The 22750-nt window shown below is 39.9% G+C and overlaps 1 protein-coding gene across 3 annotated transcripts; it reads right to left on the bottom strand.

Annotated features, from left to right (window-relative positions):
* Positions 1 to 368: 368 nt before the first annotated feature.
* On the bottom strand, positions 369 to 5548 carry pim3 (Pim-3 proto-oncogene, serine/threonine kinase). Of its 3 annotated transcripts, none has more exons than XR_005709364.1 (7): positions 4742 to 5108; positions 4400 to 4509; positions 4190 to 4240; positions 3699 to 4062; positions 2603 to 2779; positions 1851 to 2198; positions 369 to 718 (listed from the first exon to the last, which is right to left on the bottom strand). XR_005709364.1 is itself a non-coding variant. In XM_040152457.1 (7 exons), the coding sequence occupies exons 2-7, from the start codon at positions 4827 to 4829 to the stop codon at positions 1996 to 1998; spliced, it is 993 nt and encodes a 330-aa protein (XP_040008391.1). In that variant the 5' UTR covers positions 4830 to 4871; positions 5430 to 5548; the 3' UTR covers positions 1783 to 1995. The 3 variants fall into 3 exon arrangements, 2 of the variants coding, with proteins under 2 accessions (XP_040008391.1, XP_040008399.1); XM_040152457.1 differs by lacking the exon at positions 369 to 718 and adding an exon at positions 5430 to 5548 and having other exon boundaries at positions 1783 to 2198; positions 4742 to 4871; XM_040152465.1 differs by lacking the exon at positions 369 to 718 and adding an exon at positions 5430 to 5548 and having other exon boundaries at positions 1783 to 2198; positions 4742 to 4779.
* Between the last annotated feature and the right edge of the window lie 17202 nt (positions 5549 to 22750).

Genomic DNA, 22750 nt, shown 5'->3' with positions numbered 1-22750 from the left:
AGCCCTGTTGTTACCGCGGGTTGTCATCCAGTTAATGGCTCCCGTGATGTTTCTCCTCAGCCTTGCCGACAGTCACGTGTAACAATATTATTATTACTATAGGCAGTGTAAATGAACCACATGCTATATTGGATATGTATATTAGCCTTGCCAGGCATCCCGAGGGAGTGCTGTCATGTAAATGAAGAATATTGGCTGGGTGTTTCCTTAACATGTGTGGAGGTTGTTAAGACTTCATTTACAAACTACCATGTATCCACTTTCAAGCAATAGCACTAAAATATTCATCTATAAGCATGTCATTTTTCACTCAAGAACTTAATCTGTTTTGGAATGAAATGATCAAGACACCAGACTTATTTCTGTACATAAAAATGGGAGTTTAATTGAAACTTCTGTATCAAAATATAGCAATATCCATCCTTCACAGCCACAAGTCACACAGCTAAACTGAAAGGTCTCCATCATGAGGCTATGTGACAACTACGAAAGCTGTTTCACCCGTTGTTTAGCTTTCCATAGAACTCAAATGACTTGAGTTCTATGGATGACAAATTGACAGTACTGAAACCAGATAGATTTCTCTGATACTTAGCCATTCGACACTACCAGACTTTTTGAAAGTACTTAAATAACATTCAAATGCTCTTTTCAAATTTAAGTAAACTTTTTTTTATTCTGCTTTACATCGACAACTGCTTCAGTGCATCCTCCACATCTAAAAAAAAAAAAAAAAAAAAAAAAAAAGTTGAAATGTAGAAATAAGTTATAGGAATGCAAACCAAAGGCCAAGTAGGATATGCAAATTTTTAGAGGGGATTTTAAGCATAGACAATAAATAAATAAATAGCCACAGAGTGTGGAATGTCTACATGTTTACAAATAAATTAATGCAAAGGGGGAGAAAAAATGTACACACACAAAAAGAAAAAAAAAAAAGAAAAACACGCTGTACAATATTTGTTGAGTAAAAAAAAAAAAAAAAAAAAAAAAAAATGAATATTGCATTGATTGTGCATTTCAAACCCCAAACCCTGAGGGAGGCCAGGGGCGGGGGCCATGTAGTGTTAAGCAGTGAGATGGCGGGAGGCAAAAGAAAAGATAAGTAGAGAGGGCACACACCCCGCAACAGGCATGGGGGGAGAAAAAGGTGGGGGGAGGTGTGTGTGTATTGACATTTTGTAGACATTCAGAAAAGACAGGATCCAGTTTCCAAACACCTGTTCAGGCTATAGAGTGAGTGAGCAGCGTTAAAGAGAGCGACACAGAGTTGAGTCGAGTGTGTTTCAAGTATTCCATTGTCAGGAAGAGCCCCCACCTCCTTCTCTCCTATCTAATGCTATTTGAGCCTCTTGGCTGGGGTCTGGTTGGCTTACAGTGATGGAGAAGAGGGGGTGGGCGTGAGAGGGTGGGGCAGCCTAAACCCCTCCTTCCATCACAGCACAGGCAACTTAACCGCCGGGCCCTGGGCAAATCCAAAAAACAGGGTTGTTGACGAAAGCCCCCAGAAAAGCAGCTTTCCAAAAAAAGGCACTCCAAAATCAAAATTAAAACATTTAAATAAAAAGGTTTTTCCAAGCTCTATGAGAGCAGCCATGTCTGAATAGGAGGGCCTTGCCAGCTGCATATACCAGCCTAGTAACAAAACAAGTAAAATAAAGTTGGGGGGATTTAAATAGTGCTGGTAAGACCGCCCAAACAGCAAAATGTTCCCCATTAGGAAACAAATATAATCAACTGAAAGAAAAAAAAAAAAAAAAAAAAAAAGAGGGGAAGGGTGGAATTAAGATAAGGAAGAACAAATAGTAATAAATTAGAAATTCCCTACAAAAAGAGGAACATTAAAGTACATTTTTCTTGCCGGACCAGTGGAGTCAAGCGCCCAGCCGCTGATGGGCCGTTTGGGCTACAGGCTGCTGGCCTTGGGTCCATATCGCTCCCTCCATCCCCACCCCTTCTTTCCCCAGAAAGTCTTTTCAGTCCATCAAGCCATCCTCAGAGGCTCTCCTTGCTCGAGCTTGTGCTTGACGAAGAGTCTGTGTCGATGGTCCTGAGGCGGATGTCACCGGCAACTGGCTCCTCTGGTGACTTGGGCGACTCTGTCGTCGCCCTCATCCAGGGGTGGTCGCAAATCTGCTCCAGGGTGGGTCGGTCTGAGGGCCGCAGGGCCAGGCACCATTTGATCAGCTGCTGGCACTCTGGAGGAGGAGAAACAATATTGAGGATAAGAGGCTCTGTGAAATTACTAGGATCCATGTAGCTGCACTGCATGTGACTACATTTGTATGGATCTACAGTACCCTAGTGTGTAGGTGGCACAGTTAGCCAATGAAAAGAGAGAACACATTCTTTTATTGGGTTACCTGCCTGGACTAGGGCTGCTACACAAAGTGCACTGAGGGAAATCATAACCAAAACCTCAACTTTATTCATGGTTGATAAATCTGTCTACCAGCAATTTCAGTCAGTAATCCATTATCATTCTATGGGCCTCCTCTGATGTAAACTGAATCATAATATTGTCTATCTAGGAAGTGGATTTGGGGCTGTACCAGTTACTTTGGCCAGAGGGCAACAATGGGTGTTGTTGTGGTTGACTTACCAGCTGAAATCCTCCTCCTGAAGTACAGTCTCCCTCTGAGAATCTCCTCGTCCTGCTCAAAGGGGATGTCTCCACACACCATGTCATACAGCAGCACACCTAGCGACCACACCGTCGCCGAGCGACCATGGTATCTATGGAAGCGGATCCACTCTGGTGGGCTGTATACTCTTGTTCCTAAAAAAAGAGGGACAGAGAGAGAGGGAGCTGAGTGGGGAGCGCGTGTGAAAGGGATCTAATTGTAAGAGTTTATATGTGTTAACATTATAGGAACACAGAGGGCATCTGTGCTCAAAATATGTCAACAGCAAAGAGGCTGAATTTAAAAAAAAAAAAAAAAAAAAAAAAAATCAGAATAATTAATGTGTCTGTCTAAAATGGCTGAGTCATAGTAGAAATGCTTTCCATCTTCCTTTAGCCACAAAACACAAACTGGGTGACCTGCCTGCGTCTCCTCCCTCCCTCCTTTCTTTTCCTCCCCCCTCCCTCCTGAAAGGGGGAACTTGGATACCAAACAAAAAAAATAAATAAATAAAAAATAAGTAAAAAATAAAAGAGGCAATGTGAGCCCATCACGTGAACCGCCGACTCGGGTTTCACAACAAACAGATGTTACGTGGCACTGACCTAATACCCACAAACTGCAACTGTGACTCAAGCTTCACTAAATAACATAACAACCCAAAACATAAAAAGGTGCACACCGTCTCAGAAGATGATATTGTATCAAAGATAAAAATAAAAAAAAACGGCCACAAATGCGATTAATAAAGTGTGAGTCATATCTGTTCATCCATAACATGCCCGTCATATAACCTGCTAAAACACTGGAAGATTTTCAATTGGCATCGATTTACATCCGTAATAATGATTAGCCTCCAGACCCTGGGCGAGGAAAACCCTCGACCAAAAACAGACCACTGCGTCACAGCCTTGTGAACGCCTCCATATCTGAATATAGCACAGCGGAGCATCAAGGGCAAACACAACCCAGCCCACACGTATATGTATTCATAAAAACAAATTACAGATCCAGCACTGTAACATCTTATAACAGCGATTAATGTAATGGAAGGGGGTGGTGGCGGCTGCTTACCATCGAAATCAGTGTAGACTGTGTCCTTGAGAATCGCCCCTGAGCCAAAGTCAATAAGCTTGAGCTCCCCGGTGCGTAGATCCACAAGCAGGTTTTCATCTTTGATGTCTCTGTGTACTACACCGCAGCTATAGCAGTGTCTGACAGCCTCCAAAACCTGACGGAAAAAGCCCCGAGCCGTGTCCTCGTCCAGGGCGCCCTTCTCGGTGATGAAGTCGAAAAGGTCCTTGACAAGCTCCGGCCTCTCCATAACGATCAGCCAGCCGTCCACCCGCTCGTAATAGTCCAGCAATTTGATAACTCCGCGAAAAGATGAGCTGACCTTCTTCAGCAGCAGGATTTCCAAAGGCACCATAGATCCATTCTGTAGCAAAAATTAGGAATTTAATAAGTACCCAGCCATTCTCCCTTTGAAAACACAGCACCCCCACCCTGCAGCGGGGGGGGGGGGCAAAACAAACCACGCACACATATCAGCGATGACTACTTACAATTGTGCCCCATTCAGTCACCCTCTCCTTTGCAACATGTTTCACAGCAACCTGAAATAGAACAATAAATAAGAAAATTTGTAACCAAAAGCTTCAAATATTAGAGTGACGACACATTATATTTCCCAGTGGCAAATTTGGGGCGCCCCGCTTTGATGGCGCCACATGTAAGATCAAAACATAGACCCCGATCCCCGTCCACATTCTTACCGGTGCGCCATCAGAGATCCGGCTGCCGGCGTAGACTGTTCCAAATCCTCCACTGCCCAGTACGGATCCCACTTGGTAAGATTTTTCGAAGGGCTCCTTTTCTACTTTGACTGCAAGTAAGAGTGAATAATATTGAGGTAGGTGCATTATTTCAACAACAAACCACCGCTTAGTGCGAGATCAAGTTGTTAGCTGTCATTTATTAGCCCGTCAACTGCAACGTTAGTAGCTTACTCTAAATTAATCAAGCGGAATACATTTCTCAAACCACTTATCGGTTGTTAAATTACGAATCCAATATAAAAGGCGGTGAAAAAGTAACGTTCATTAACGGTAACCTACCCGGCTGGAGCTGTATTTTCACTGGTAGATGGTCCATGCTTGAAGGATTACAAATATGCGAAAATGAACCAAACTTTGACAGCAACATATTCGAACTGAAAAGCCGGCGTAGACGATCCCTATTCACCCGCTGAAAGTCAGAAGAACAAATACAATATGAGGGGAAGTGAATTCAGGCGCAGTTTAAATGGTGATGCGGACCGTCTTGGCTGCAAGCGAATAATATATCCAGTCCAGCAGTGCGCCAACACCGCCGCACCGCGCCCGTCAATGTCGTGTCACGACCGTGAAGTCGTGCACAGTTTCCCGAAAACCGGCATGAAATTTGACTTATGTGTCTCAACTCAAGCAACTCCGACGAAGACAGTCCTCTTAGATGATAATAAAAAAAAAAAAAAAACCAAAAAAAAAAAAAAACCGAACACTCCGAGGTGTGTAGTAGCCGTATCGACCGTAGAATGCGTTTAAAGGCCCTCTGCAGTGTCTTGTTACCCTGACGAGTAGCCGCTTTCTGAGCTTTGGCGCGGTCTTCCCAAGCCAATATTTTGACGCGCAGTGTGATGGTGGTATCCCTCCGCCACCAATACAAGTTGACCCTTCTGTTTAATTCCAACGTTATATTCTAATTTTTTTTACTATATACATATTTAAATAAAACTACAAAGCACGTATTAGAATTTCATCATACCTTTATCTGAAAATATCATCGAAATAACCCTTTTTGCCGCGCACTACTTTCTTATAGTACGAGACGCCCAAGAATCTCTTGTCTGGCAGCTTTGAGCTGTGTTCACTATCGGAGTCGGAGGCTACAACCAATTAGATGTCGTATATAAATACCGTGTTTGGTAGCTGGACCAATCCAGAAAAGGTTTTTATAATAAAGCAGGCATTTGAGCGCACGTGGCGGCAATTCTGAGCCCCCCCCCCCCCCCTTTTCCTCCACAGCTCTGCAGTCAGACACACACACACACATACACATACACAGGGCTTACGGTTGGAAGGAAAAATTCAGTTTATTCTGTATTTCAACACAAACGTCTGACTACTGCTTTGAAGTTGCTATCAGTTATTCAGTGTGTACCTACACTCAGCTGATTTTGTTTTTTGTTTTTTTGGTTTATGTTTTATTTACCTTCGTGTATACTGCCCTCCAGAATGCATTACACTTAAAACTGACAGATTTGACTCTTATTGTCATACATTTGACACCAATAATTATTTAAAAGATGTAAAAAAAATAGACTATGCATATGGCAACAATGACAGTTGGGCCTATACTTTTATTCAACCTTTATTTAACAAAGACAACCTTGTTAAGACAAAAAAAAAAATTTCAATCGTTTCCTGGCAAACACAGGCAGTAACAATGAAACCGAAATTCCTTAAAAATCAGAATAAAAAAGAAGTCATCGTTTATAGAATCATTAAGAAGAGTTATTGAGCAAATTATATAAAATATTTATTATATTTAACAGAGCTAACAGATCTAGAGTCTAAAATACCCCAAATCATGAGGAGCCATAAGAGAGAACACATTGCACTCTGTTGCATTTGCATTATAGTCCCAAAATATAATGATGAGTGTCAAAGGATGGCATATAAATAGGCTATATATACTTATGCATGATGGTTGATGATTTGATTTATACACAATCACTATTTGAAGGATGATACATAATAACAATATGTGAGAACACTATGTCATGCACTGACATAAGTATGAAAACAAAACAGTTTAGTATCACGATAAAAAAGAATAGCACATTAAAACAAAATATGATGGCCAAGGTTTGTGGAGCCAGCTGTCCCATTTGAGAAGGTATACTTTCAAGTTTTACTGTTACACATCTGTCGTGACCTTGGCTCTCGGTGAACTTTCCACTTTTTATCTTGTGCCACCTCTGATAACCCATGTGTGTATGTATGTGTATATATATGTGTATGTGGCCACTAACCAAACAGAAGCATCAGAGAGTTCCAGGGAACCTTATCTTACTATAGCCCTGCCGACTGCAAAGTTATGTAAATGTGAACACACACACACACACACACACACACACACACACACACACACACACACACGGCCTGCATATAACAGCCTGTGGGCTAGTAGTACATTGTCACTCATACATGTTGAGAGAATGCATCCAATTGGCACATATCTGCATGGCTTTATGTTATTTTTCAGCATTACAACACTGAATGGACACAGTGTATATATATATATGGAAAAAGTAACAAAGATTTGTGTTGTGCTAAGGAAACTGTGTCAAAGAGCACAGACATATTTTATTTGAATTTAAGGGATATAATACTGTGTACATGCAGATTGTGTGAGGGCATATGGAAGAACCTCAGGGGTTGATTTGCTTTTATCTTTTAAAACATCTGCATAAATAACAAAGAGTTCAATGCTTTAATGGATTATGCTTCCAAGAATGTGTTCAGCCCTCCACCAGCGTTAGCAACAGCCTATTCCCTGCAGGAACACCTTGCACCTCTGCTACATGATCATTCTGTGGTGATGGGTTTATTTTCAGAGGCACTGTGGCTCTGACCCATTAAGTTGTTCTTATGAGTAATTGCTTGTAATACTGTAGATCTTTGAAGTAAAAGTTTTTTTTAATGTTCTCATACTCCAGAGTTCTTTCAGAGCCAAGCCAAATCTCTTGCTAGTGTTTCTGTTTGTTTCCTCCTGCAATCCAAACAGATCAGCTCAGTTGAATTGGAAATACAACATTAGTTGCACTTATAAGCTTGAATGAGTTTTTATGTTTCTAGCTCTAATCGAAAACCCGGTCTCTACTCATTTGCATTTCTATATAACATGTCACTCCACATGAAGTCACACTCATAGAGTGAGGAGGACGATGTATTGCAGAGTGGTATGAAAAATGTTGAGTACTTGCCATTCTCCAACATAAGCAGATGCAACAGGTGGACCAAAACAATATTTGGGATAGCCCTGAGTATGGTATGTCCTCAATGCAAGTGTGCAAATGGAGGTTGAGTGAATAGGGCAAAGGTGTAGTGGCTGGAATGATACTGAATGTCAGCTCCATGATAGATTGTCCTATTCAGAGTGTTTACTGCCTTTCACCCAGTGCATGTATGGATGGGTTGCAGCAATTGCATGATCCTGGTTATGAAAAAGATTTTTTTTTAAACGATACTATGGATGGATAAAATAATAGTCATTACTCCTTTTTCACTTTGTCTGTGTTTAACGAGGTGTAGTTCTGTTTGATGTGGTGAAATAAAGTTCATAACTGGAATAATTGCCGAGACAAAGTGTGGAACATCTGGATGTAAACTATTTTTTTCTCTACTCATCTCTCTTAACCTTACAAGCTCGCTACATGCCTCTCTAAAAGCACACCTCACCTACACACTCTAAATAATGCATTTAACACACAGTATGGATTTCTCAATCTCATAATATACTGAAATGTGAGTATATTATGTATAGATAAATCCAGGTTTTACTAGGCTTTGCCCTTAACAAGGACCAGTCAAGTTATGAACTATTCATGGTTGTAATAATTTTTTTCTCTCTTGGCGGTGTGAACAATTTCAGGAGTAAGTGAGGCAGCCACGCAATTGGCCAACCAGTCATGCTGACAGCAGGAGCACAGACAGCTGTTTTACCATGGCTTCATATGAACGCATGCTATGCAGTTGTTCACAGCTCTCATGGGAAATCATCATCAGGGCCTTTATTTATGTTCTCCAATCCTTTGATCCATGGATGTGGAAAAACGATGAAGGGAGAGAGCAGAGAGAGCTAAAGAAAAATGGCTTGCAACCTATTGATGAGCTGTCACTGTCCACCCTCCTCCTCTTTCTCTCTCCTATTTCTTCATTTTTGCCCTGTTTCTCTTTTTCTCTGCGTGCCTGGGATGTCTCCCATTTTCCTTTGCTCTAATTACTGCCTTAGTAAACTGTGTCAGCGAGCCGAAATAGTTTTGATAAGGGGTCTGGCTGCGTTTGCATCTGTAATTTGATGGGTTTCATTGGGGACACATAAAACCAGACTCACCAGAGGGTACCTGGCCACATCAGAGCCTTGGGGTCGGCCAAGGTTATTTTTAGCCCAATCACGCTAGTCCAGTGGCAACCACATTATTTTGGTAAGCCGCCGATTGAAATCAATCCAGCTTGGTTGAGCTGGTGTTCTCTGCCAGGGAAATCTGAGGGCCTGAATTTGTCAAGCCTCGTGCTGGGGTTAGATTCCTCAGCATGTGTGCAGGATACACTGTGCCTGTATTGTGTTCTCTGCAGGGGTGTCCTTGAGTAAGGATGCATTGTCTTGAAAATTACCTTGCAAAAGACTTGTGTGTATACACTGAAAACTGTACAAATGTATTTGTATATATTTAGGAATTGTATACAAAAATTTATTTTGTGCCATTACAAAAAGTGAACGACTATTTAAGGCCCGTTAATACAAGAATTTAAAATGGCAAAATTTTGTGGCAAAATCAATTAATTCCAACTGATTCTCAGTAGATTCACGCACGGGAGCAGAGTAAAACTGCACAATTTTTTTAACTGCGATAATCACTTTGACCCACGAATTTGTGCCATTGACAGATAGGAAGCTGTCTTCACAGTGCTTACCTTTGAGGGAAGTCCAAAATTAAGCAAACTATCTAACTTATTTGCAGTTTTGCACCGTCCTCTTTAATTTAACCTTTCTCTGTCAGAGTATAAACTGCTCTACAAATGTGGAATGGTTTTGCAGATAGTTATAAGACATTAGCCAGTGAGTCAAATACATTTTAAACTAAATAAACAGTGTGAACTAAAGGAATTAGTAGCGACAGCGCTAACAAGCCTCTCTACAAGTTTCTAAACATGGTTTTACTTCTTTTTGCCCCTTTCTGATGTGACCAGGCCTTCAGTGGGCTATCTCAGGGTAGTAAAATACATTGAATATATACAGTATGAAAAAAAATCCAAACTTATTTAGAATATTCCTTCGGGAGCAAGACTCCTGTCACTTCAGCTAACCATGTCCAGAACAGGTTAAGGCTGCTAGTCATGTGTGCTGCATGCCAGCCAGGTTGCTATATGGATTACTGTCTGGACTCAGCATTATGTAACAAAGTCAGGTCCCTAGTCAGCCTGGTAATCTGGCAGCCACATTGCATAACTGTTCATTAGCTCTTTCTACACATTCCCTCACACCTTCACTTTCACAGTTCTTACATAAATGTAAGTTTTTCTTGATAATACATTAGGAATATGGTGATTCTGTTCATTTTTAGATGAATAGTTACCTTTGTGTTAACACTGAGGGTGATACCTCAGGGTCATACTCAACCGCATGTGTGGGCATGTGTGTATATAGTGTGTACAACCAGCCAGCCAACAACTCAAAGGAGGAGCTTAACATTGTAGTATTTGGACTGCATTACATGAAATTTTTGTTTCAGGTTATGTTAGCATTTCTTATCACTTTCTGGTCATGTAGGACACTAATGAGTTCTAGTGGCTCAGTGCTTTTTGTGCCTAATTTAATTTTGGTAAAAAGGAAACCTAATATACATAACCTCATAAGTAACTGGTGTTAAGTGGTTATTCTTTTTGATTTGACTTAGACAGCATATGTGCCAGTTCACTGATGCCCTCACTGAAACTATGACTGGCAAATAAGTCCTAAAGTTTGGGCACTTCAGCTTTCAGCACACACCCACACTTACACACATGCATGTGTGCGTGCACACACTGTACACAGAAGAAACTATTCAAATATTGGCTGGTTTGCATCATAAAAACATCCATATTAGCCTAGCCCTTTCCTAGCTCAGCTCTCCATCTTCTGTGTCTGCTGTACATGCTCAGTGTGTATTGTGTGTTTGTAAGTGTTTACATAAATATTGCAGGATGGGACAGAACAGGCCGCAGGCCTAGTGTATGATCTTCATAAAAACAAATCCTATTTGATCATTTGGATAGGAACAAGCTTTTATTGCATCAGTTCAGGTTTTGGGTTTGGGTTGGCTAGTATACCATGTACAAAGGCTGACATGTTGCCCAACTCAGAACTAAGGCAGTAAAACATTTTGCAGTAGGAAAGATTAGCACAGTCTTGATGGCCAAATTCAAAACAGGTGCTATGTTTTCACTGCCTTCCCTCTAATGGGGGTCTCCTTAGGCAACCATATGGATACAATTTTAGCTATCAAAGCGACATTGCGAGTTTCACTTAACAGTTGACATAAATGGTTTACAGTCCAAATGGATTTTTCACCTTATCCTTATTAAGCGATTGTTATTTACCAGTCAGTAATCACTTTCGAAGTCTATTGCTCAAACCATTTTAGAAATCTTCCCCCCAAGCAGCTGCGTTGGTAGTTAATCCTCAGTGGCAAAGCTGGCGTATATACCATCCTCATACTGTATACATGAAAGTTTCAGCTAAGTGCTCCACTTCCCTCCAGTGACTTGATCCATTTAACTGCCCATCCCTGTCTTAAGAGGATACTGAGACCAAAGCCTTAAATCCCCCAGGTGCCACAACCCCTGGATGGGAGAGCAGCAGGGTCAGAGATGGTCCAGGGAGTTCTGATTGTACCCTGCATGCTCAAAATATAAGAGCGAGTTACATTTTCACTCTAATGAGATGAATCCAGGTAAAGGGTATTATGATCTTACTGATATCCCATTTTCAAATATGTACCAATCTCAAAAAGGGGAATGGCAAGAAAAAGAAACAGACAACATGTTTATGATCTGAGTCAAATAAGATTGGGATTGTGCAAAAGGCTGCAGTTCAATATAAGGACACTGAATGTTTTTGTACATTCAGTTTAGAATAATTTGATATGGAATAAAAAGAGATCTGACCATGTGATAGTAATTATAGGGGAAAGGATGCCTTTTTAGTTAAAATTTTATTACTTGAGTTTATATGCAGTTGCTGATTTATAGCAGAGGAACTGAAAGAACTGTTCAAATAAGGGAGGGGGCTGGGGGTTTGTGTATGTGTGTGTTTGTGTGTGTGGGGGGGGGGCTCGACTCATGACCTCACTATTTCTGAAAGCCCTAATCAACTATATAAATGTTATAATGTCATATTCCTGCCTTTCCTAAGGAAATAAACTAAATCAAAGTTTTGATGGTGGACCTACCTGTCTTTAGCATACAGCCCGGTGATGACATATTGATACCAATATATTTGTAGGTAAAAAGGGGGATTCATTGTCCTCCTTTGGCCCATATTTCATTAAACAACAAAGACAAGAGTTCAGCAACCATCAGTATGAGTCAAAGCTATCTGCAGGTGTTTGAAACAACTGTTGAGCCACCAGTTATGCACAGAGGATTCTGTCACGACAATTGGCTCCTGTCTGCCCTTTGGCCCACGCTTCGAGTGATCTGATTGGCCCGCCGCTGTGACAGGCATTGTGCTGACTGTGTGTCTGTGAGGGCCCAAGCTGTGGCACATGCTGCCTGGTCAGCAGTCTGTGCCCACGCACACACAAGCACACATTTACAATCACACAGAGTGGTTTAGAAGAAAATATGTCTATGTGCAAAGACACATACATGAAGCCTTACACATACATATACACAGACAAACCCACACATAACTAAGCTGCTTATCTATACTTACAAGCTATCCCGAGCTATAAATTTCATTGTATGTTTATGTTTCTTCTTCCATCTTCACATCATTATGTATTCACTAGTGTTGCTAATAGCCACATGTCACTGCAGAGACACATTGTGCAGAAATTTAACCGTCAGGAGGCCCTAATCCATAGATCCTGATGTTATGACACAGTGACAATAGCAAGCAAAGCAGCTGCAGACCCCCTCGCCACGACACCTATGACACCAGCACAATAAAAAGATCCGCCCCCACCCAACCTTCGACGCTATAATCCTTTACACCTGACCGCCCACGCTGAAATAAACTGAACGGTGACTGGAGAATGGAGATTGGAGTCCGCAATATCAGGTCTTCAAACTCAAATTGGCTCTGTTCCGGATTACATGATCAGGGAAATTAAAAGGGTTAAAGTGGGATTGTGATTGGCAGCTCATTAGCCTACCACTACCTTCTAAGGCAAGGGAGGAGTTTTAGCCTCTTATGGACAACCAGGCCACTTCCCTGTCAAATGTGTAAAAGTGTGCAAGCAGTTGTGCTTGTCATGTGCAATAAGTGGTAACGTGATCCAAGAAAACAAGACGAAGTTATGAATTAGAGGAGAAGAAGAAAGCTTGTTTTTCACTGAAATTTCTTTATATGAAAAAAATGTCTCTGCTTTCACTGATTTAAAGGGCTTCCTGTTAAAAAATGTTCAAGTCTCATACCCAATCCAAGACAACCCAGATGACAATATCATGACATCATCAGGGTTATTTTTTCCAAAATTTTGGAAAGCTCCTTTCAGAGCTGCAAAAGACATTGTACAACAGTTTTCAACGGCTAAATAGTACTTCTCATGGTGAGTAAAATGAAATTCATGGGTAAAATTGGGCCAATGTGTGAAATTTAAAGGAATCACCAGGATCTGAGAAAGCTGAACAGAAGTAAAAGTGAACGGAAAAGGGTCCTTGACTATAAAAATACTCCATTTGGGTGCTTTGGGTTTCAGTAATGATACTGATTAACATAATGACTCTCTGCATTGAAAAATCACACCCCATTTTGTCCTATCCTTTCCAAACCACACACTCAGACACGCACACACACATATGCACACACACACAAATAGGGAGGTAATGAGTATTAATCGAGAAGCGTCAGCGTCAGCGATGAAATGCTTCCTAACGATGGCCCGACTAATTGCATGTCAATAGCCTTTGCACGCTCAGCACTTTGAAATACAAGACTCCAGTCCTCTGCCGTAATTGGTTAGCTTTAGCGTTGTAATCACAACTACCCCAACTGAAGCCCGTGCATGTCGAAGGTAACACAAAGTGCTTGTTGAATAATTATACGCAACATGTCCAATTATTTCCTGTGAATATAATTAGCTTTCTCCTCACGTGTCAATATTGGCATTTGTAATTTCATCATCATGTGAAGCTGGTTATGATGCTACTGGAAAGTTTTCAAATATTTATCCCTGTATGATGGGTAAGGACAATATGGCTGCATTGTTTAATGATAAAAAAAAATTACCAAATGTGTATTTTTTGAATGCCAATTATACCTGCAAATACATGTGAAATAGATAATTAGCAAATCTTTGTACATGTCTTCATAGGTAGAGAAATAATTACTGGGATTCCTTCTTGGCCTTTTGCTGAATGCAGAGACACACTAAGTATCAACCATTATAGATCCCTATGAGTCAGCAGTGCCTTTTTACCTCCATATATAAATAAACACTATATATGTTATATATATTATATATGGCTGATTTAAATCATCCAGAACACAGCATTACATGATGTTGGCTCCCAAGAAGTTTCCCCACAGGAGAAACTCATCCCCAATACCTGGTGATTTTGGTCATGCTTAAAAAGAGACAAAAATTAGATGTAGTTTTAAATGGAAGGTGAGAAAGCAAGTAGTAGGAGGGATATAAAGAGAAAGAGCAAAGGAATGAGTATAAATTGTCAAAGCAAATGTCATGCTAAAGCTCGCAGCAACTCTATCATGCCCTCTGTTGAATACATGTGACATTTCAAAGCTATGCGCCATCTTACAAGACAAAATATGCAAATAACTGCAGGTACCTATCTGTTCCTCATACCTCAGTCTCTTTCTCAGATGGAAGTGCAGATGGATTGAGGGTAATTATGGAGGGCCCTTGAACTGTTGGTAATTATGGCCAGGAATGCTCACAGCTGAAAGCAGAGTGAGAGGCCATGTGTTGGCATGGCAACCACAAAGGTGTTAATTTTTTTCTTCCTTGAAGGCAAGGGAGGAATCCCCTCTTCAAAGGAAAGAAACACCTGTGAGTAGAAGTCCCCCCCAGTTCTCTTTTTATTGCCATGCCCTTTCTTCTTTTTCTCCAACAGCTCCCTGTATACAGAATATGTGGCAGAGTCCCAGTGCATTCCTGTTTGTATTTCCACAGCATCTAACATATTGTATTGAGAATAAGGTGAATTAGACTCATAACAGCCAGGGGAGATGCATTTTTTTTGCACTCTACAAGAAAACAATCCAGAGTTGTCACTTTCTAATTTACAGCTATCCAAGTTCAGTGTTTGAATGTATGTTGGATTAGTTGTAATTGTGATGGGAGCAAGAAGGGTTGGCATAATGCTGGACTTTTTCATAGGAGACCACTGTTCGTTTCCCATTTCATACCATGGCCATTCAGTGTCAGTGTCTATCCAGTATACGGTAGATCTGAATAGATATTTTGAAGAGGCTTAGGTTGTTACATCCTGTAGAAGTCAATTACAAAACTGGTAGAAATTTAAAGTTAAATTTTACCTTGAAAAAAAAATCACATATAGAGTCTTTAAGTACATGCTATTATTCCTCTCGAGACTGAATGCTAGCCATGAAGAACTAGCACCTGTCTTGTTCATGCAGCTGTGAAGCTTATGGGTAATGTAGTTTTTCATAGAGACCTTATGTTAGACACATTGTTTTGACAATCAAGTAGAAATCAAATTGATTGATGGCTTCTGATGACTTTATGTTGTTAACAGGGCCAGAAATCCACATGGCAAACAGGCACACGCTTATTTTCAACAAAGGCTTTCCACTGATATATGGTGTTTTTCTTTGGGCTTCGTCTAAACACACAAACTTAGTGCATGCTTTTTTGAAGTGCTCCTGAAAGGAACTCAAGTTTCAAGCAAATAGAATACAGAGTAAAGAACAAATTCAAGTGCTAGAAATACTCTCCTCATTGTCTGGCAGTCACCACACTAAAAGAAAGTGTTTTTCCTTGTTAAATATCATTTCTCTGAAAATTGAGGCTTGAATGAATAGGAGTGAGTAAATAACAGTTAAAATCATAAAGTTATTTCCATTCATCAATGCAAAGCTAATAATTTGTATAGGATCTTCCTGGAACATTTGTTAACCGTAACTAACAACACAAAAGAGCTTCATAACATCCTGATTGTTTTTACTCCACTTGCCATCTCCAATTTGAGTGATGGGCCAAGCATGCTGGGCCTGTTTGTCCTCCCCCATTCTTCCTGCTTTTTAATTGGTTCATCAACAGGACCCCTGCCTTTGTTTGTCCAAGACCCCAGAACACACACACACACACACACACACACAGACACACACTTCTACATTTGCAAGCAAACATGAACGTGTACACACACAGACCCAGCTCACACAAACACACCAAAACCAGTAGGGGGATGTGACCAAACTCAGTGAGGCCAAGTATTTCCACAGGCCTCTGTCCCTCTCAGCTGATTAGGAACCTATGATTAAGGTTATCGCAAACTTTCCATAACAGGGAGAACACCTTGACTTTCACGAGCTATGTTTGTCCTTCATCAACACTGTGTTGGTGTGTAAATAGTCCCCAGCTCACATTTCTCCATCTACTTTTCCATTTCGAACATGAATGGTCAAAACAGGCCACTGACTGCAATGAGTTCCATTATAGACAGTGAGTCTGGTCCTTATATATGAAAAGAAAATAATATTAATACAGGTGATTAATGTTTCTTTGTTTTTTTTTCATCAAGAAATTGTAGCTGTAATTGAGAAAGAAACTCAACTATAGTTTTTCGTAACGTTTAACTGAATGAAGTACGGCTAATTAGGGACTGTACAAAAGTTATTAGGAGAGAGAAGGGTGTCAGAAAGTGGGAGACATATTGTAATTGTTCTTTTTGCTGAAGGTATTCTAAAGTTTTAAAGAAAGTATGTAAGAAATAGTTATATGTCGATGTGCACCATTGGTCAATAATCTTGTCTCAGTATCTTAGCTTTATTTTCCTTAAGGTTGGAGAAATACCAACCTTTTTGGGTAAAAACTTTTTACCCCAAAAGCCTGAGCTAGTGCCATTGCCCATTTCACCCATTTAGTGGCAGAAGTATCTGTTAATTTGGTAAAGACAGACAGCGCATTGAATATTTGGTATACAGGACACATTTTCTTAGGTTGGACATAATTTTGGCAGATTGCATATCTAGTTAATCTAGTCTTTCTCAGTAGTGGTACACAATTTGAACATTCATTTTTTCTTACATTATCAAATGTTTAAATTGGGTTATATTCTTTATGCTTCATTATTTTGAGATGATGAGAGTAGGTTATTGCAGTGCAACAATTTTCATCCAATTCCTTAATGATGCAGTCTGGGTTGTAAGCAATTTTTTTGTCTGAACCAATCTAGTCTTAATAACAAAGTGGTGGTAGTGCAGTATGTTTTGACAAACATATGGTTATTTGTAGTGTCGATGTACTGCCTTTAATCTCTTATCTGAACACAAAATTAACCCCTGATTAAGATAGGCTGTGACTTTCCGATGTTTGACCACTCTGAAGTTAGTGTTCCAAGGTGACCGCTGGCTTGTCAATGGATGTTCACCTCTCTCGCTGATCTTTTTCTGCTGGGAACTCTGCCACATGTGACCTGGGCAGATAAAGTAACAGAAGAGCAGGTCACTCTGTGGAGACGGCTGAACAAGACTCAGCTTAAAACTTGAACTGAACTAAGTCACACACTCACTTTAGTACCAAATGACCCTTTTGTCTTAAGGTATTTTGTCCTTTCTTCCATGGGTGAAATCATTAACCAAACCTCTGATCCAGTGTCACCTGGTCAATTTGAGGAAGTCCTTACACTGTGTACACTCTATCTTTTAAGAAGCCGATTTGCTATAAGTCTGTGGAAAAATACTGTGAAAAAATGCACATACAATTTTAAAGTTCTTCCATGTTGATCTATTCAGAGTACTGGTACACACCCTGAAATATAACGTAATAGAAGTGAATACTGCTGTGCTGGTCCAGGACTTCAGTCTAGTAACTCTGTAAACAACATAACATAAACAGTATACGTCTGGGCACTGATTAGCATGGCAGTGTGAAATAGGGCAGGAGAGGTTGGTCTTCTGCTGGAAGCTGACTGATGAAAATACCATAACAATGTGTCAGGCTGGAGAAAGTAATCGAATCATTGCTGACCCAAAGTGATTTGACACAGGCAGCAGCTGGGTTCTGCTAGTCTATTGAAACATCAACCATACTGGTTGGAAGTAGGTGCTGATAAATTGGAAACTGCTAAAGACTTAAACTAGAGCTTAAAGTGGAAAGAGTATCGTTTTGACTGCTTCAGGTAATTTTTTACGGCATGTTAAAAAAAACAGATATCATTTGTTTTATATTCAAATTAACTTCTAAAACAAAGGATTTTCTTTATTAATTGTATTTTTACCCTGCTAGTGGTGTTTTTTTTTGAGATGACAATATCTATCAGTCCAATACGTTGGTCCAGACAAAATATAGATTACAAATTTGACTGTCCTTGGTGAACCCCTGACTTTCCTCGTGTTACCATGAGGTTTTTTTAGTAGTAAATTTTCACCAAATACTGGATGACTTGTCATGAAATTTGGTATGAAAATCAATTCCCCTGAAATTATTCAGCAAGTGCCACCATCAGATTAAATTTTCAGTTTTCCAATACTTGTTTTAATGCCAGGGAAAAGACCTTCATTATTCAGTCTTTTTTTTTTTTTTTTTTACCTTAAGTTTTAACAGCTGCATATAATCCTTACTACCATTTTTGCAGTGTAGATTGGACTGAACATGATGCCATTTTGGTAGTGTCTGGTGAGAGGATCTTGACACACTCTAGGTATTTTCCAATGACTGCTCAGGTGCTCTTTCAGAAAAACTGCATGGTTGGGTGTGGTGCTCAATTTTGCAAATACAACGGCAAACTCTATCAAAGTCCAGCAGTGGTAAATCCAGTCCAGCCTTCAGTGGCTTTCATGGTGAAACATTATACTGAGTGATCATGTGACTTCGCCTCAGGTACAAACACAGATGGGCATCAAAGTGAACAGCACCTCATGTTCTTCGTATGACAATGCATGTGTGTGTATTAGCGTGTGCTTGTGCATGCACAGTATGTCCATGTCCACACACTTACACTGTATGTCCTTGCACCTGTGTGTAGTCCCTTTTTCCCTCCTGTGTTTGCCTCATGATCAAAGCCCTTGCAGTGCCACCACTCCTTTTGATGCTTGGCACAATAGGGCCTGTTGAGGTTTTGATTTCTTCATGCATTCAGCTCCATAAAGGCCAGGCCTCCCCTCTTTTCACCAGCCAGTGGGCAGGGGAAGGGGGGGGGCTGGCAGGACCCTGGAAGTCCCCTGCATTCAGGCCTGTCTGGTTTAGTCTGTGGACATCAGGGACTAAAGCTACACTGATGAACTTGATAGAAAACATTTGGAAAAATAAGGACATCTTTTACACAGTTTAGCACATTCCTAGTTGAGCAGAAATGAAACTGAAAATGCACAAGTAGAGGAAAACAGGCATATTTATGCTTTGAATATCGTCTTAATACACTTTCAGTTTCTTGTGTGCACCTTTACAATGACGTCAATTTTACAGATGAAATCAGTGTACCAAGTGACCCCATTGTCCATCCCCCACTTCATTAACTACGTTATCAAGTGTCTTGGAAAGTTACTATGAAAAATACTGAATAACTCACATTGAAATATAACTAGCTTCACTGTATAGTCCATATAGAAGTAAGAGCACTTAAGTGTTTCTCACCAGACAAACACAACCTGGAGGTGCTTGCATGCATGTTGGCAGTCATTTCTGTAAGACAAAGCAAATGTACAGAAATAGTTTGACATTTTGGGAACATTTTGGACTGGAAGCAGGAGGAAACAGCTACCCTGGCTCTGTATAAAGCTAACAAAATATGCCAACAAGCACTACAAGTTCACTAAGAAACATTATATATCTTGTCTAATCTTGTCTAATTTGTACAAAAACCACATTGTAAAAATGGCACATTGTGGTTTTTTGGGAGGTAAAACTAGAACATAGTAAGGCTAGCTTTTTCCTTCTGTCTCCAGTCTTTGCTAACTGGCCACTGGCTCCAGCTTTATATTTATCATAAAGACATAGAAGTGGTATTGATTTTCTCATCTAACTCTCTGCAAGAAAGCAAATAAGGATATTTCCGAAAATGTCAAACTATTACCTTAGTTCCCTTTTTCAATTATCTGTTTGGTATGTTACAAAACTAGCTTTTCACTAGTAAAAATGAAACGGTGTAAAACAATTCCTGAGTGCTCACTCACTTCCTCTCAGTTAATCTGAACTGTTGTGTCTTTCAGCTGAACCAGTGGAAGCTAAATGAGCACTAATACGCACTTCTTGTCAGTAGCTGTAAATGAGCTTTTGTTGTTACAACAAAAATTGTGCTGCTTAAGCTACTTCTAATGCATGAAGCTAAACTAAAGCTTAATGCTTTGGATGCTGTGACATTCTATACTGTTGCACTTCTTGTTGCCGCACCAATGACAAAGTATCGTGTTTCACATTTTAGAGACATTACATGACTGCTTTTATTACTACAGCATTATGAGCCTTGATACATTTTAGGCATTTAGTCAACACTGTTAGAAGTTATCAATCTTACTGAATGGACTGAACATTGATAGAAACTCAATTAGTTTACTTTTCAGTTACTGCTGTTTTTTGGCAGAATTAGCTAGCAATTTGGTTTAAAACAGTATGCAGATAAAATAAAATGTCAAACATTTCATCACATTTTTTGTAGCTCACTACATGTCATCTTCTATGTATAGGATTAACGGATAAATGTTTCCAAAGTTGCTGACTGAATGTTCTCATGCAGAAAAACATCTTGTTCTCTTACTAATGGAAAGATCTCAATACTCTGCTGTTTAATCAGCATGAAATGGCAAAACAGATGATTCAGTCACCCACAAAACCTCAGTCTGGGGCAGATCCCGTCTGTATCTTCCTATAAAACTAGAGGCAGAAATGGAAGTGCCAAACATAGTTGAATTGCTCATTTTTTATTATTTTTTTTCTCTTCCCAAAAAGGAGGTGAACTTGCATGGATAATTAATTTGGCTTGGTTGAATGGCAACAGGAAAGTCCAGTTAGATAATACCCCTTAAGCACAATTAGCTTTTGAAACATTTTTCATATGCTTCGTTCTATTACACTGCACCTTCATTTTTCACCGCAATTCAATTAATGCTCAATGAAATTACTGACTGACTACATCAGAGAAATGGTCATACAAAGGAGCAAAATATGTAATGATATAAAGACCTATTTCCTTCTTATTTTATGAATTACACTTCTTTTAGTTATTTCTGATGCCTGATAATGATGCCATAATGTAATGATAAAAAGACATGAGCAAAATGCTTTTCTTTTGATAAAAAAATAAACTAAACTACTTCAAAGAGTGATTTTTTCCCTAACGACCCTCTCATTTTATCGTATTTTTTTAAATTTCAATTCAATAGTCCAAATAGGCTGCCCACACATTCTCATACAAATATGATTTTATATAATTAGTTATATGAAGAGAGTTGTTGCAAAATGTGTTTTTTTTTTCATCTCTAATGAAATGGCTGATAAGCAAACTACGACACTTTGTGAAAGATGATATGAAGCATGCAGTATGTCTTTGGGATAAACTTAACGTATCGATACAAGATCTCCCACTATGTTTTATGGTGAAGAAGCCCTGGCTCACCATTGATATACCCCTTCACTTACCTCATCAGATGTTATAATATTTTTTGTAAAATATACTATCAGGCCTATTAAGCTTAAGAAAAAATGAGCAGTGAGGCAAGTGTTTTAACTATACCAATAACTGAATGAGATGCATCAGGATCTGTCTGATTCAGCTCAGCAGGTGTTGACTTCACAGTAATTTATCAGATCAGCACTTCACAACACCAGGAAAAACTAGGGAAAGAAGGGAAGTTAAAATTTGAAAAAAACCAACATGCATCGAAAGATACGAGCATTAGAGATTTAGCCACGCCAATAAACAACCACAGATCAGAACAGAATTCTCACTGAAATTTGAAAAAAAAAAAATGATATGGCTGTCAAAAACAGATTTTAATCTAATAACTTCTCTTTCTGTACTCCAGGGCCTCCAGCGTGTGTGTCAGTCTCTGCAACCGATCCCTCTCTTGCTAGCTCGCTAAGTCCTCCAGTACCACACTGTACCTACTTCAAGCCATCCACAACAAACAACAAAGAAATAATACCTTGGAACAATTGTTTGTGAAAATAAACTAAACTGAAAGTGATGTAGCTTGTATAATCCATTCTATATAGCTCTCAAAAAGCACTGGAGTCTGTGGAGTCTTCTATATTCTTTGTGCAGGTGTGTGTGTGTGTGTGTGTGTGTGTGTGATGTAGCTTGAGTCTGACACCGCTAAACTCCAGGCTCCCTCTGATATCCTTGGTGTGAACATATGTGACAGAACATCGTAACACCTCTTTCCCCCTCTCCCTCTCTCTCATACACACACACATACACACACAAACACATATATAGCCTCTATCTTTGTATGTCTCTAGCAGTGTGTTCCTCCTCAGTCCTCTGGTGCTGTCATGAACGGGTTGCAGAGTTCATGTTGGAAGGTGCAAAAGTCCCGAGTGGCTTGGCGTATTGCTGAGTGGAACTCTTCAGCATGCAATATGTGACCGTTTGCTCACTTCTTCATACATTTATTTATCAGCATGTGTGTATACGTGTGACCCCTGGCATACATGTGCATCATAAGCATGTGTTCCTGCCATAAGCACATGGCCTTTCTCATCTTGGACTCCCTGTCTGCATGTGATGCTAAGCGCCTGGGTTACACAATGAGAGCCAGTCACCAAGTATCATCTGAGAATCACCACTCATGAGTTATGCTTATCAGTTCCCTTCATAGAGACTATAGTAATGTGTTCCATTGAATATCAGTGCTTAAAATAAGCAGAATATGGTCTGACATGTGATTGTCTGTGTTATATTGATTTAGCAGTCACAATGAACAACAATATTTCTGCAGCTCATTTATTTTTTATT

This window comes from Xiphias gladius, chromosome 2, assembly GCF_016859285.1.
Source record: "Xiphias gladius isolate SHS-SW01 ecotype Sanya breed wild chromosome 2, ASM1685928v1, whole genome shotgun sequence".
Lineage (NCBI taxonomy): Eukaryota > Metazoa > Chordata > Actinopteri > Istiophoriformes > Xiphiidae > Xiphias > Xiphias gladius.
The sequence above is the reverse complement of the archived record's forward strand: the minus strand, read 5'-3'. Positions and strand labels throughout refer to the sequence as shown.

Coding starts and splice junctions, on each gene's coding strand:
- pim3 (XM_040152457.1), bottom strand. CDS start 4,829: ATGTTGCTGTCAAAGTTTGGTTCATTTTCGCATATTTGTAATCCTTCA. Junction 4,063..4,189: donor TGACTGAATGGGGCACAATT/GTAAGTAGTCAT, acceptor TTTTTGCTACAG/AATGGATCTATGGTGCCTTT. Junction 2,780..3,698: donor AGTCTACACTGATTTCGATG/GTAAGCAGCCGC, acceptor CTCTTTTTTTAG/GAACAAGAGTATACAGCCCA.